This window comes from Salvia splendens, chromosome 15 (genome assembly GCF_004379255.2).
Source record: "Salvia splendens isolate huo1 chromosome 15, SspV2, whole genome shotgun sequence".
In the NCBI taxonomy this organism is placed as follows: domain Eukaryota; kingdom Viridiplantae; phylum Streptophyta; class Magnoliopsida; order Lamiales; family Lamiaceae; genus Salvia; species Salvia splendens.
In genome coordinates this window covers 8038086-8054115 of record NC_056046.1, presented here as the reverse complement: position 1 = coordinate 8054115, position 16030 = coordinate 8038086, and the positions used below count along the sequence as shown (strand labels likewise).

General features: G+C 35.0%; 1 protein-coding gene across 1 annotated transcript; it reads left to right on the top strand.

Annotated features, from left to right (window-relative positions):
• The first annotated feature begins 9030 nt into the window (after positions 1–9030).
• Positions 9031–10282, top strand: LOC121767299. The gene is made up of 2 exons (XM_042163542.1): positions 9031–9259; positions 9384–10282. The coding sequence occupies exons 1-2, from the start codon at positions 9106–9108 to the stop codon at positions 9860–9862; spliced, it is 633 nt and encodes a 210-aa protein (XP_042019476.1). The 5' UTR covers positions 9031–9105; the 3' UTR covers positions 9863–10282.
• The last annotated feature ends 5748 nt before the right edge of the window (positions 10283–16030 follow it).

Below are 16030 nucleotides of genomic sequence, written 5' to 3'. Positions count from 1 at the left end.
AAGGAACATGCTCCTCTATTCTCTCATTTCACATTCAATACTCAACTAAGGATAAGATGATAAAGGTGGATATGCTTTCTCCATTTATGACAACTACCCGAAATCCGAAGAGGAAAGTGAAAAAAGAAAAGGAAAAACAAAAAGAAAAAGAACAAGGAAAAGAAACACACACACTAATTTGAGCTCATAATTGTATGTACATAACCGAACTTGTTTTTTGACATTTTACATTAAAAATCATTTTATAAACATTAATTGATTTAAAATAAGTTTCATACTAATCATTTTGCAATACTTCGAAAAAAATTTAAAATTTTTACTTAAATATTTGTATATTTAAGCAAAAAAATATTTTCTTAGTAAATATTGTATAATTAATTCAAATCAAGCTCAAAATCATGTTACAATTCGACATAAAATTTCTATATCTCTTCTTTTCTATTGCTACATATAATACAATAAATAACAAAACTAATTTTTAATTAAATTCACTTAAATTTAAAAGGTTGAGGATATTTATGTACACGTACAATTTATGTACGTGTACATAATAAAGTGTTGTAGTTAAGGCATCTCAATAACGTCTTAAACAACACTCACATAAATTAGTCTACTACATCCATTTTGATACTATATTTTCACAACTTACGACTATTAGTAATATGTAAGGAACACTACTTTCAATCATTTTTTTCTCTCTCACTTACTTTATTAATCTCATATTAAACCTTATATGGTTCATAAAGTCTCTATTTCTAGAGGACCGGAGGAAATATATGCTTATACTTGAATACTCAAATCATCAAAATATGATACTCCCTTCGTTCTCTATATATAATTTGTCAACATTTGTTTCTGCACGAGTTTTAAGAAATGTGATAGAAAGTGGGTTAAAAAAGTTAGTGACATGTGGGTCATACTTATATACTAGTTTTATAATAATATGTGAGTGAGAATGAGTCGGTGGAATGTAAGGTTCACTATAAAAAATGGTAATAGTGAAAGGTGATAAGTATTTAGAAATAGACGAAAATAGAAATAAATAATAAATTTATATAGATAGATGAAGTACTATAATTGATCAACTTCTAGCCACGAAAACATTACATAGAAAGATTTTAATAGAAACATAAAAAAATAGGCTAGCTTGAAACCAACATTGTTTCATTGTGTAATTATTATGTACTACTTAAAAACTAATTTGATGAGCTACGTAATCTTTCCGTGAATTTCGGACATTTTTTCGTTGTTTCGGGATGATAATTTATTTTACTGGTATAATTATGTAAAAGTCAATTTTTTATAAAAAACAATACTCTCTCCGTCCTATAATATAAATCACATTTTATCATTTCGGACCGTCCCACAATAAGAGTCACATCTCAATTTACCATAAATAATATATAGGTCTCACATTCCACTAACTCATTTCACTCATATTTTATTATAAAATTAATAGTATAAAAAAGTCTATCTTATATTTCACTAATTTTTCCAATTCACTATTATTTATATTTCTTAAAATTCGTACACACACTATATATAACTATTATTGTGGAACGGATGGACTACTTCAGTTATAATGCTACATTTATTTATACATATGGTAATGGTTGGGCATCGATTGATTTGTTTTTAATATTTCAAACCTCAAATCTTGTACTATATACTTCTACTATATACAATAACTAGAGATTATCATAATTAGCAATATTAATAGTGTAGTCGTGCTTATAATATAAAATTATTTATACACTATAAATTATTGAGAGTTACTATGACTATCTCATATCCTCCACGTCGATATCGGATCAAATATGGTCCACGAAAATAAAAGAAAATGACAAATTTGCGAATATGATTAACATAGTCAACAAATAATCCTTAAAGCAGCCGACTTAACTACGTTTTTTTCCAAATAAAATCATCATAACAAACAGATGGCAAATTTTTATAGGACCGTGTTTGCGTTTTCTACGTTTTATTATAATAATTCCGAGATTGTATATATAAATTAAAGTTGGGTATGGTTAAATAAATAAATGTACTTAAAAGCGTATAATAAATTACTTCCACCAATTCTTGAAACTTCGCTATGAAATACTACTGATTTAGGAAAATACTATTATGAATATAATCAATCGATCAGCATCTAAAAAAGATTAACATAGACAATGGATAAAATAATGTTGAATTCATCGATATTATGTGAGTACTTCTTGAAAATGATATATTCCCAATTGATAAGAAAATCGTTGACTATAAATTTAGGACAATTAAATGTGAATATAATGGTAAACATGGTTCACGTAAATATTAAATATACATTGTATATGGCCACAAAAGGAATTTATAATAATTTATTTATGACAAAAATGAGGACATTTGTCTTCTAATTAATGAATTAGATATTTTAATCACTTTGATTGTGCATGTATGATGTATGCGAGTATGTATAAGATAACTCACAAAAATCGAAGTAAAAACATTTAACATTTCATTTGTTTGAGCATCTATATATTTATAGATGAAAATGTATATTCCAAAAATGGAAAATTCAAAACAATCTTCCATTTGTTTGAATGAGATTGGCTATTTTATTAGAAATATGCTATTGTGTCATGTATTATGTGGTCACTGCTATCCACTTGCTGGCCATACGTATATTTCAGTATTTTAAACTCTAAATTAAAATACTGACTTTTTTCATAAAATCACGGTTCATTATAAAATCTTCAGAATATATTTATTTCATCTACATAATTCATATCAATATGAAAATTTATCTCTTTCGACTACTTCTACAATATTGAATATTTTAAAAACCACATAATTTGTTTTTAATACTAGTAGTAGTATATGTTTTTTGTCTTACTTACATGATGTATATTCATTTTTTAACGAATTAAAAAATACTCTTATAAGGGAAATAATGTGTTGGGGTCCCAATAGCTTGGTGACAGTTGTAAGATTGTAGGGCCCAGGCATCTTTCTCTATCAGGGACCACATTGGGCCCACTTACATTAATTGCAATATCGCGTCTCCATAATATATGGGCTGAATATTAAAAAGGATTTACTCCTCAAATCAATAATTTAGATAATCAGGAAATTATGAAAGGTATTTTTCTGCCAAATATAAAAGGATTTATTCTTCATGTCAATAATTCCAGATAACTGGGAAATTAGGAAAGGTACAACTCCTACCCCAACATATTTGGAGTACCTTTTTTCGGTTGCATATCCTTAATTTCTACCTAAGAAAAAGATTTTTATGCAAATTGTGATGCAGAAATACTTTTTTTAATCGAATAAAAAATAAATTAACTTTACAAAAATTTAACAAATGTCCTTAAACTGTAATTTTATTATATAATTTATTGATATTAATCTTACAATAAAGAGAAATTACATAATTATAGAACCAAATTGCCACAGAATTAAAGCCCCGATATCTAAAACATAATTCTAACATACTCCTTCCGTTTAAAGCTACTTGCTTCGTAACATTTCTTTTTGACAAAAACTTTATCATATTTTTTTTTCTATTTGTCTCTTACTTTATTCTTTTTCTATTTTATTTTCTAATCATTTAACCTTTTAATATCAATTTCTTAAATTTGGGCAGGTGCCCAAAAGGAATATATCAACTAAATTGGAAAAAATAAAAATAAAAAACGTAGTGCTAAGAGCATCAACAATGCAACCCCGATCGGGGTGGCAGTCTGGTCTCCCTCCTACATCTTGACTGAATCGCTGGCCATTGCGGCTGCATTGTAGCAACTGCGGCCGCCGATCCTCCCCCTTTTCTTTCTTTTTTTATATTTTTATTAATTATATTATTAATTTCTTCTATAAATACCCACAACTTCATTCTATTTTACAGACCTCTCATTTTCATCTTAACTCTAAAAAATGTTCGAAAATGGATCCAAATGCGCAAGCTGCGTTCGTGGCAATGACCGATGTTTTGGGTTGGGACCCAAACAACTGTTAGAGTTTGTATACTATAAATCACCTTTCGAGTAATTGAATACTGTAAAAACTCTTATTTTATTTTTCAAGGAATAAAACAAATTATTTTTGTCGTAATGTTGTTATGTTTTACATTTAATGGATGTTTATTGCATATTTAACTGTATAAGCAACTTAACAAAGTCTAAGTCTTTGTTTTAGTAGACTGGTTGTGGGCGACATCCACTTTAAGGTAACACAGTCAGTTTTGAACATAGAAAAAGAAGAATTTCACAACCCAGATAGGCCTAGACTATCTATCGTGAAAGGTTGCAATGTCAGTCCGCATATTTCTAAGGCTTACTGAAATAAGATGACATTGGTGTGGCAGAGCACTGAATGGATCTAACACCGAGACACGTCTTTATGCTATCTACTAAAAGACAAGGTCTTGATAAATGTTTGCTTTTTAATCAATGCACGTTAGCATTGAGCATACGGTATTGATTATGCACTACTTTGACTTATCAAATGGTTCAGGTTTTTCACAACCCAATAATCCTGGTATATCGGGTAGTGGTGATTAATATCTAGCGGTGCTAAGATTGCTATTATGTTGAATCGTGCGCGGGGTGAATCTCGTTTGATAATGTCCTCAAGAGGAGCGAGAAACAAGGTTTTATTATTCGGAACCTAACTAGTTGGAGTTTGATCACTCTATGAATAATAAATAAGTGTTTCATGCTGAGTCCACTCTTGGAATTAATAAGATGTTAATTAATTAAGTTTATGGCAGACATTAATTAATTAATAGACATTTATATCTTAAGCGCGGGAAATGAACTACAACACGGAAACCCGGATTACTTGTAATTTCGGATTTGGATAGGTAATGCAATATTATTTCTGTAGTGGCTTCTAATAATATTCCAATATAAGCTTGTATTAAATTGTGGATACAATTTAATTAGTAAAAAGCTAATTGGGGGAGACCATATCCAAAACCTTCCATAGATCCATGTCTAGGCCGAATATGAACTTAATATAAATAGGAGAATAAATGACAGAAAATACACATTATTTTATCACAAAATTTTTGTCCCCCTCTCCTACAGAGTAGAGGATGATTTTTCCTTAAGCTCTCCTCCGTGAAATCGATTTTTTCTGTCCTATTTATTCAAGTCCTAGTATCTCGGTGAGATCAGCCAACACTAATATCAGAATACAGTTCGGGAACCAGTTAGATGATTCGTGGTCTAGTACTCAAGATCTTCTCGTGGAGAAGTAGCGAGCTATATTCGATTCTTTGGAGAATCATCAATGTATTATTCCTACACCTTAGAAAAACATGTTTTAGGTTTCAATTATGCTTAAAGCATGTTTTAATTCAAGTTATGAGCATGATACATGTGATAATTACGCGAATAGATTTTGTGTAAATAATCCGCTAAATAGATCGAAATTATTATTTGATTTATTTGATACGCGCTTCCGCTGCCAACCCCTTCAACAACGTGAATACGTGGAATAATATTCCACCATTTCAGCCAACATTTGTAGTTACGGACATCCAGGTTCCAGCCACACAAATGACACCCCCAGATTTTGATACTCTGGGTACTAACGCATCTGGAATCAACATGGATGATTACGGGATTTCGGATATGAAGCCCTAATCTTCCTTCGAGGAAGAGTTCGCTCCGGTTCCCAACTGAAGGGCAAGGGGCGAAGGCTACTGCGATGGGCAGGAAGAAGTATTCCCTCGAGGAGTCGAAGACAGTTGCTAGGTTGATGTCTTAGAGCATTCGATTGTCAGTTCTGGGAAAAGTGTACGCACTTTTTGGGAGAGGATTGTTAAGGTGTACAATCGAACGAAGCCAAGATGGGTAAAGGAACGCGATGGGAATGTGAAGAAATTATAGCAGATCGGAGCGACTTTGGACAACATTCAAGCCAAGTGCCAAGACACGTTCCACAAGCAAGAAAAAACAAAGAGTTTCGATTGTACGATGTCTACCTTGTGGTCCAGGACCACTCGAAGTTCGCATCTGGCACTGATCTGGGCTGCCCTAAGAGAACGGAGAACAAAGCCTCGGGGCATTACACCAGCAGCGGTGGATGGTGGAGAGTTTTGGCACACACGCGGTGTCCAATGTTCATCCCATAGGTCAAAAGGTTGCAAAGTGGAAGGGCAAGTCTGCCACCTCCGCCTCCACATCCCCTGCCGCTGCCGAGTTGGACCTGATAATGAAATTTGTTGGGAAAGCATTGTTGTGGCACTAGTATCAGTCAGGCCTCTGTGGAGACCCTACCCGGATGACTCCGAAGGAACACGCCCGCTGGTCGAAGATGGTCTCGAAACTCAGAAAAAAAGGAAATATATATATATATATATATATATATATAATCTTTGCATTTATGTAATTTTTATTTTGAAATAATATCAAATAGTTTTCATTTTCTTTCTTAAATTATTTTATAAAACTGAGTCATGATGGGAATTTGGGGCTAACTATATTGAAGTTTTTGGGGTGGAATTCGAAAAGCTGACGTGACAATTGAAAAATAGATTTGTGACTGAATTTTAAGTCCGACACTGTGGATGCTCTCACCGATGCTCTCACCGCACCCACCCCACCACACAGCTCGTCCATTGTTGAATTGCATTTCAGACTACATTGGAACTACCGTACCACCATTCATAATGATGTTTAAAACTGATCGAGTGATAATGTTGAAAAATGTTGAAATATTGTGAGCCAAATTGATGAAAGTATAAATAAAAGCGTCACGTTATTGCTAAAAAAATGGATTAATACTATTCACCTATCAAACCTTTGATAATTCAACCTCATATACGGGTCAAATAAATTAGATTGCCAGTAATTTAGTAGTTGTGTAAGTGGCATGGGATATTATCCGAAGATGCCTTCGAATTATTGAGGTATCATACCCAACTAAAGTAGAAAAAGAATATTTTGCTCTAATTTATGCTCAATAACACAATAACATGATAGTATGATACTATGACCTCTTTAGCCAAATAAACTAAAAATACAAAGGTTTAAATGTACCAAGTCAAAAGGTATGAAACGAAATGTGAAATACATATCCATTTCATATTAATGTGTTTCCAATCATATTTTAGTATATGCTAATGTATATATACAATTGCTAGCTAGATTAAACAAAATAAAACTGAAATAATAATTAATATTTGGAGAGAACTTTATTTTAGTACTCCATATAAGTTCATCACGGAGTGTAACGTCTTTTTTTTAAAATCTTATTGGCAATGTACTAAATATTTATAAAATTTATATAATACTCTATCCGTCCCCGCCTAAGAAGACGTATTACTTTTTTATACGTCTCAACCTAAGTGAGACGTTTCCTTTTAATTTTAGGCAACAATCAACTCACGATTCTCTCCTACCTTAACAGAAATAAGAAATCATCACAAATATTCGTGTTTTAGTAACACACCATTATGGATATATTCAAGCCTCTAGTTATATTACATTAAGTCAATGAACGGGGAGTGATCAATTGCTAACTCCTCATTTAATTGCTAACTACAACTAATTTAAGATTATCGAATTTTAGAAATCTTGTGTTGTACAATTTGCCATGCGTAATTTCATTTTTTATTTTTTAATATTAAAAAGATAATATCAACTATCAAATTTAGGGTTTAGAAACATAATGTCAATACAGTGTATGAAACACACCAATACAAAGACATGACAATGTCAATACAATTTCATATTGACATTGTACAAGCATTGTATTGACATATTATGTGTCGTGTATTGATATAAAGCTGTTAACGAAATTTATGAAAATGTTTGAATTGCTTTTCAAATTTTGACATTGGAACACATGCAAGTGAGATCTCGTTAGAATTCTTATAAAATTATCTTTAATTTGATATATGTTGTGCGAAAAAATAATTTAAATCGAGAAAGTTATATGCATTTTAAAGTTATGAGATATTTTTCAAAAGTTAGTTACACCTAATTTGTCGTAAATTGACCTTAATACCTTTATTGACGGTTTTTGTTGATCGTATTGAAATTCTGGGGCTGATGATCTAGGCCCTTGATTTGAATATCTAATGGATATTATTTAATTATAGTTAACAATTAAGTATTGAGTTAGCAATATAACACTCCCTTTCAATGAACTATATTTTGTGCTATACATAAATATATTTTGTGATTTTATTATGTTTCTTCTAATTAGAAATTTTATTTATTTGTGTGTTTTCTTAAATGGGCATATCCTATTTGTCGTATATAATTTGAGCTTAGGCCATCCACATCCATGTCTCAATACCGTCTCATCCCTTAACTATTCATGGGTCCCAGTGCACTTTTTACCCCATCTCTTAACTAAGAGACAATTTCTGCAACCCTCCATCTCTTAACCATCTCATCCATTAACTATTCATTCAATTTTATTTTTTATTTTTTATTTTTTATTTTTATTTCCAACAAATTCAATTAATAAAAACACACTTCATTAAATAAAAGAAATTACAATTTAAAACCCTAAAAAATAAAAAATAATTAAAATTTAAAATAAAATAAAAAAGACATAATTTAAAATACTAGAAATTAAAAATTGCACACTTAAATTATAAAAATAATTATAAAAATTGCACACTTAAAATTTAATTTTTAAATTAGTTTTTTTGAAAAATCAATTTTTTTTAAAAAAATTATTTATTGTATCAGTATGACTAAGCCCACTCGCCCAGGCCGACGAGTGGGTGTCACGCTTCGCGCCATAGCTCACCAGCTTCATCGAGGCAGAGGGACATGCGACGCGATGGGAGGACTGCATCGCTATCTCGTCTCACCGAGACGAGTACGAGCCCGCATCGAGATGGCGATGCAGATGCTCTTATATTCTAATCTTCGCCCACCCCGGATAAGTGAGAAATTACATTTGTGGCCTCCAATTCAGAGAATCTTAGCTGCCCGACTGAATTCGGGCAGAGGGCCCAATAACCCTACTCTTCTCAATCCTTCTCTCGAAAACTCTATAAATAACTGCGCATTGCACCATTACTTAGGCTTGAAGAACCAATCCAAAGCTCTTCAATCCCCTCTTCTCTCTAGCCGGAACCCTAGATCGGAGCGAATCATGATCGGAGATACTCTCAACTCACACAAGCTAACTCTCAAATTCCTCTGCAGCTACGGCGGTCGCATCATCCCCCGCTATCCCGACGGCAAGCTCCGCTACCACGGCGGCGACACCCGCGTACTCTCCGTCGACCGCTCCATTTCATTTTCCGGTCAGTTCCGTTTCCCATTTCCCCGCTTTTGAGCTCAATTACGTCTAATTTCACTCTCACAACCGAATTAGGTCAATTCGTATTCGAATTTTGATTTTTTAAAAATTGCTTCCGTTTTCAATAGAGCTGATGGTGAAAATGAGGGAATTGTGTGGGCATACCGTGAATCTGAGATGCCAATTGCCGACGGAGGATCTGGATGCGCTAGTGTCGATCACCTCCGATGAGGATCTCGCTAACCTACTTGAAGAATACGACCGTGTTGCTGCGTCGTCGCCGTTGGCGTCTCCTAAAATTAGGGCATTCCTCTCGGTCCCCAAATCTACGAAAAAATCATCATCCCCTTCCTCCTCCTCGGCCTCCTCGAGCAGTAACGGCTCCACGTCGCCAAAATCACCGTTCTACTCCTCATTACCGCCTCGTTATACGTCCTCCGGCGGCGGAAGGTGCGTCCGGCATGCTTCGAGGCCTCCTGTGTATCCTATTATCGGTGAGAAAGCCGCCGGAAAACTTCCTCATAACTATGTCTATCAGTATCACGGTCATAGCCATGGAAATGGTGGCCAGGTGTATGTCATCCAAAATGGCAGCCCCTGGCAATAGCAGAAAAGCTCTGGTGAAAGTGGAGACCCCATTAATCCATCCAAAAATGGAAAAGAACCTAAATTTGAAGTTTAAGATAAAAGGAGGTTTATGATGTGTAAGATGCGTATGGGACTGTGTATATGATTAAGAAGGGGATCCATTTTTCCATTGATCCATCCATATGTGCGTGCTCGATATTAATGAAACGTTTTGAGTCCATTCTCGTTTTATCCAGCAAATGTGATGGTGAGGTCTTTTTCTTTCTTTGTGGGTAAATTTTTCCCATTTTGCGTTTTACCCGAAACCACATATAATAGCCAAAAAAGTAGCGTGTAAAAATCAGTTTCTTTGTGTTCTGTGTGTTTCGTGGTAGTTCTTTTTAGGCTTTCTTTCTTCCCAATTGGAATTTCCATTTATGCATTACGATTGTTGGTTTTCTGTGTAATGTGTTTTGATTTTGTGCTTTACTATAAGATTTAGTTTTTCATTTCCTGCAGGTGGATTTTCTGTTTTGATTATGTGCTTTACTATAAGTTTTTGTTTTTTATTTCTTGCAGGTGGAGAAGGATCCTTTATTTTCCGAGCTAAATTCCTTTCTCGGATTTAATTGATATCATTATAAATGGAGGGTTCATGCTGATGAAACTGGAGGAGATTTTTGATGTACTTCAGTTTGCTCGAATTGAAGAATCAGTTTGCTCGAATTGAAGAAAAGGTATGGAAATAATTGTTCTTTCAACTTTTGACAGATGAAACTATTTACTATTTCAACGAAAGGTTTCATTTTTCTCCAAAGGTTTCTCTCAACTAAAGCGGTTTTACCATTGAAATTTGAAAACCAAATATTTAAAGTCCAACGAATATTTGGACCTTTTCAAAATTTCATATCCTTCAATTATTTCTACATTCATGACTTCAATTATTTTCTGCTAACTAGTTTTATTCAAAATCAAATTTTTGTGGCCAGGTTGTATGAACATGGAGGATTCGAATTCGGAAAGAGGAATATGGAAAAACGCTAACATTGGACAAATTCGAAAAAAGCGTGTGAATTCACAGTTGCGACTTAATCGGCATTAAAGCGTGGCTAATTTTAGGCATCAATTAGTTGAACTTTCCCAACCTCCATCGATTTTCCAAGTTATCGAGACTAGGAAATCTTTGGTCCTACATGGCCCATGTCACAGCTAGCTGTTGACATTTAATATGTGGGACATTCATCGATCGAACTTGCAAGTTGCACCTTACAAATTACTCCTATAATTTCGTAAATCAGAACTAGTGGAGTATGAGATAAACCGTGACACACTTGTACGAAAATGTAAAAGTAGGGTGAAAAAAGAAACAAAATGTGATGAGATTGTTGAGGTTAAAGTTAAACAAGTGGAAATGTATAAGATTTATGTTGCCCCACTAATGCGTGATCCATGAAAATAAAAGACATAGTACTTGTATTAGATGGGATTTAAAGTTTTGTCATCTTTGACCATTTTGAGTTTATTTCCGGTTGACGGCTTAAATTACATTGCTTTTAAAACTAAAAAAATAAATACATGTCCAAATTGTAGAAAATTTTGAAAGTCATAGTTTGATTTGAAATTTTCTTGCTTTTGAATGTTACTCCAAATCCTTGTAATAATTCGAAATGTGAATTTGTTAATTCTTATAGTACTTCTTTCACGGGCGTCGCATCAAATGTTGACATTATTGGTTTCAAAAATCAATTATAAATGTTCTAGCTTTTGTTGAGTTATATACATATTTGACTAAGAAAACAACGGAAAAATGTCTTCATCGCAAGAAGTCTAAATTGCGTATATAAATAGACGGCCTTCAATTTACTTAATTTTCACACCAGCTGCATAATAAATGTCACAATTGTTTTTTATAATTTTCATGCATTTAGTCGCCATCGGCTCGATCCAAGCAAGAGTATTACTATGATATTATCAAATTTTCTTTTAAAATTTTGAATAGTAAATAAAATTAGGTTGAGTTATGCAAATTGGGGGTGCATGACAAGGACATCACTATTAGCACAATAGAAAAACTATTATATATACGTAGAATAATTAAAGCCACCAAAAAGAAAAGAAATCAAAATCTTATCTCCTTTGTGAACAGATGAGATCATGATGGACATGATGATAAATATGAATACGATTTCAACAGACATATTATTATTGGAAAGAACATAAAAAAGGTATAATGGTTGGTTTCTTTAATTGATGTTTATTGAGGGGAAATTGGCTTCCAGTTAGCAATTATCTTCTGAATTAGCATTTGATACGTCTTATTTTCAATAAAGAATCCAAATGACTAATCGCCGCTTTCAATATCTAAGTACTATTGTTAATATCTTTTTTTTTTTTAAATCTATGGATAGGATAAGATTAGGGACATTTTTTTATTTGTAAACTATTTTATAAGAAAGAAAATCCATCATCATTATCCATAATATTCCTCCTTCAAAAATAAAATTAATTAAATATTAATGAGAGAAATTAACTAAGTATTATAACTTCTATAGTTGATATTCGTTCGCAGTGGATTGTCGTTCACTAATTGAATAGGAGTACTGTATAATTTATTACTATCTGTTTAGTTCGAAAAATTAATCAAAATTAAGGGGCGTCGTGCAAACGATAATACGAAAGCAATGCATAATGTGGCGGACAAGATATTGATCTAAGAATTTAAGCAGAAAATATTAAAAATCATATGATGACGACAGAGATAATCAAAGATATTTGCTTCTATCCATCGTCGTTATTGGAAAGCTCATCACCTCACCATTAATTATCCCCATCAGATTTATTTTGACCGAGTCTGACTCACATCCTATCGAGTCGGATTGGGTTAGGCCAGATCCGGACATGAATACACAACGGCAAAGCCAAAATTTGATAATCGAAAAATCGGACGAGATCATATATAAAATATTGTAATAATTACATTTTAATAAAAGCGCAATCCAAGTTAAAAAACACTGTCTTATGTTACGTTTGAACTTTTAAAGCACAACTAAAGCATAAAACTATTAGCAACAACAAAACTTTACCACTTACGACATGACACATAAAGTGATAAAACTAGGAGTATTAACAATAAATTTATTTTACAACAAATAGGTCATATTCATAAAAAAAATAATACAAATAAGTGTTGGAATCGTATGCCCGGTCAATGGACTTTGACCAATAATACTTTCAACGAGACATTTAATTTTGTGAAATTAAATGATATAGCGTCGATCTACGTTCGGAGTAGATGACCGTGGTATATTCATTTTTTTAAATCCGATTCCCGGTGAGTGAGAAATAATGAGTTAAAGTTGTGCAAAAATGCAAACTAATTAATGAGCTACGAGAGAAGTCATGAGATTATTTAAGAGAGTTAATTATTCCACATTGAAAGTAACAAACTTATTAAACTAGCATTTAATAAGAAGGATTATTACATGTAATAATTATTATAGTGGACTAAGATGAGCTGTAGAGCCCACACGCGCGCACACGCGTGCGCGAGCCCGAGCCCGTGCCCTTGGACTTGGATTTGGACTTGGACCTTGGCAATTGGTCTTTGGACTGTTCTTTGGGCCTGGTCTTGTGGCTCGGTGCTTGGGTTCGACCCTAGGTTTGTCTAGTTCTTTTTAGACCACCACCGTTTCCACGTCAACGAGCCAAGCGGGATGGCACCTCATCAGTATGAAGCGGTAAAGCCAACGTGGCTGACACGTGATAAGTCCACGTCGTGAATGAACCTAGACAACCTCTCAGCTCTAGTAACACCTTATAACGGTTGGCGGTTACAACCTCGCAATGATGATATCCATCATGCGTGTTGGTTTTTCTATCGAAAGCTCTGCCCTCTCCTCCATCCAGTTCGCCGTAGCTCTGCTGATAGCGGTGCTGCTTCACCAGAGACGTAGTCATTTTATCTTTGGGAACGAAACGCCAACCCGAGAGCACTACTAGGGCGTATCTCGTCTTGCGGAAAGAGGACTTCTCGACTCGGCTAACAACTTGTTAACGGTTTACTATTTCATTTTCAGTTGTAATTTCGTTTTAGTTTTTCCATCCTGTATTTCTTCTTTTGGGTTGTATTACGCCCGTTTATCTCTTGTAATCCATAAACCAACAATCGCAAGACGAGATCGCTTGCCTTTGAAGGAATTTGGACTTAACTAAAACTAAAACTTTCGAAACTTAACACCTTTGCTGGAGATGTCGACCGAATCCAACACTGTTGCTGCTACCACTGCCGCTGCCATTCCTTCCACCATGTCCACCGCACCACCGGTCAACACGTCGTCGATTCCGATGATGATTCCCACCCCAGGGTTCACTGCCTCTTCATCACAACCTCGTTGGGGTTCACGAACCCCTTTGGGCTCACTGGAAGATCCACCTTGAGTGGATCGGTTGGTTCCACTTTTAGTGGTTCCATCGGATCCTTTATTGGATCGAGTGTTGGGGCCTTCGGGTTCCACACGAGTGCTGGTTCCTTCGGGTCCGGTACGGCCATGGCGGACTCTATGCCCAACATGAATGGTGGGGGCTCTATGCCCAACCAAAATGTTTGCTCCTTCGGGGGCAACGGGATTGGTTCATTTCATGGACCAAGTGCGGCAACTTTGACAACAAGAATGATGCCACCCGCTGAAAAACCACCAAAATTTGGAGGATCAGATTTCAAGAGGTGGCACCAAATGATGTTATTTTACTTAACAACATTGGGCGTCGCGAGCTCCCTCACGAAAAATGAGCCACCCACGCCAAGTGATCAAGAGACAAGGATCGAAGTCATGGCAGAATATGAAGCTTGGAGGAAATGAGATTATCTTTGCAAAAATTTCATTCTAAGTGCTTTAGATGATAGTTTGTACAATGTATACTCTGTTGTAACCACATCAAAAGAGATTTTGGAAAGTCTAGAAAAGAAGTATAGCATAGATAATGCATGTACTGAAAACTTTGTAGTAGCCAAATTTTTGGAGTACAAAATGGTCGACTCTCGACCCGTCATGGAACAAGTTCAAGAGTTCCAAATGCTCATCCACGCACTCGTTGCTGAAGGGATGACCTTGCCCGACAACTTTACAAGGTACACGATCATTGAAAAGCTCCCTCCTAGTTTGAAGGACTTCAAGAGCTACCTCAAGCACAAGCGAAAGAGGATGACCCTTGAAGACTTGATCGTGAAACTGCGCATTGAAGCAGACGTGCGCAAAAGTGATCAAAAGGCTAAGGGCTATAGCTCACTTGATGCAAAAGCCAACCTGTTGGAGCGGGGCGGTCCCTCCAACAAGCGCCCTAGCCCAAGTCGTCAAAGTGAAAAGGACAATGGGAAGGGCAAGCAGCCTGCAAGGAAGTTTGAAGGCGATTGCTACAAATGTGGCAAACCTGACCACTTTGCCAAGGACTGCCGAAGCAAGAAGAAGAAGCCGACTGCCACGTCGTTGAGAAGGAGTTCAAAGACAGGGATGAAAGTGACCTCGTTGTCGTGGTCATCGATGAAGTGAACCTTGTGGATAACAAGGGTGGCTGGTACATTGACACCGACACTACTGCTCATGTCTGCTCCGACAAAAGTAAGTTCACCTCCTACACTGCTGTTGAAGGGAGGAAGAACAACACGGGGAATCAAGCATCGTTCGAAGTCCTCGACATTGGAAATATGATCCTTATGATGACGCCCGGCGTCACAATCACCTTAAAGGATGTGTTGCACGTCCCGGACATCTGCAAGAACCTAGTGTCAAGATCAATACTAGTGAATAAAGGGTTTAAACTTGTATTTGAATCTGATAGGTTTGCTTTGTAAAAGTGTGAGAAGTCCCTCGGAAAAAGGTTATGTAACCGACAGACTTTTTAAGCTTAGTGTGGCTACACGCCTTGTCCCAAAGCTATTGGCTAATAATAATAAAGCATCTACTTCCTCTTACTTGACCGAATGTTCAAATTTGTGGCACTGTAGATTGAGATATGTAAATTAAAATGTCATTATAAGATTAGTAAATTTAGATTTACAAAAGGCAAACGAAGTGAATACCCAAGACAAATGTGAAATATGTTTTAAAGCAAAAATGGCTAAGTTACCGTTTCACTCAGTTGAACGGAAAACAAAACCCCTTGAATTAATTCACACAGATGTATATGATTTAAAGTTAGTGCAAACTAGAGG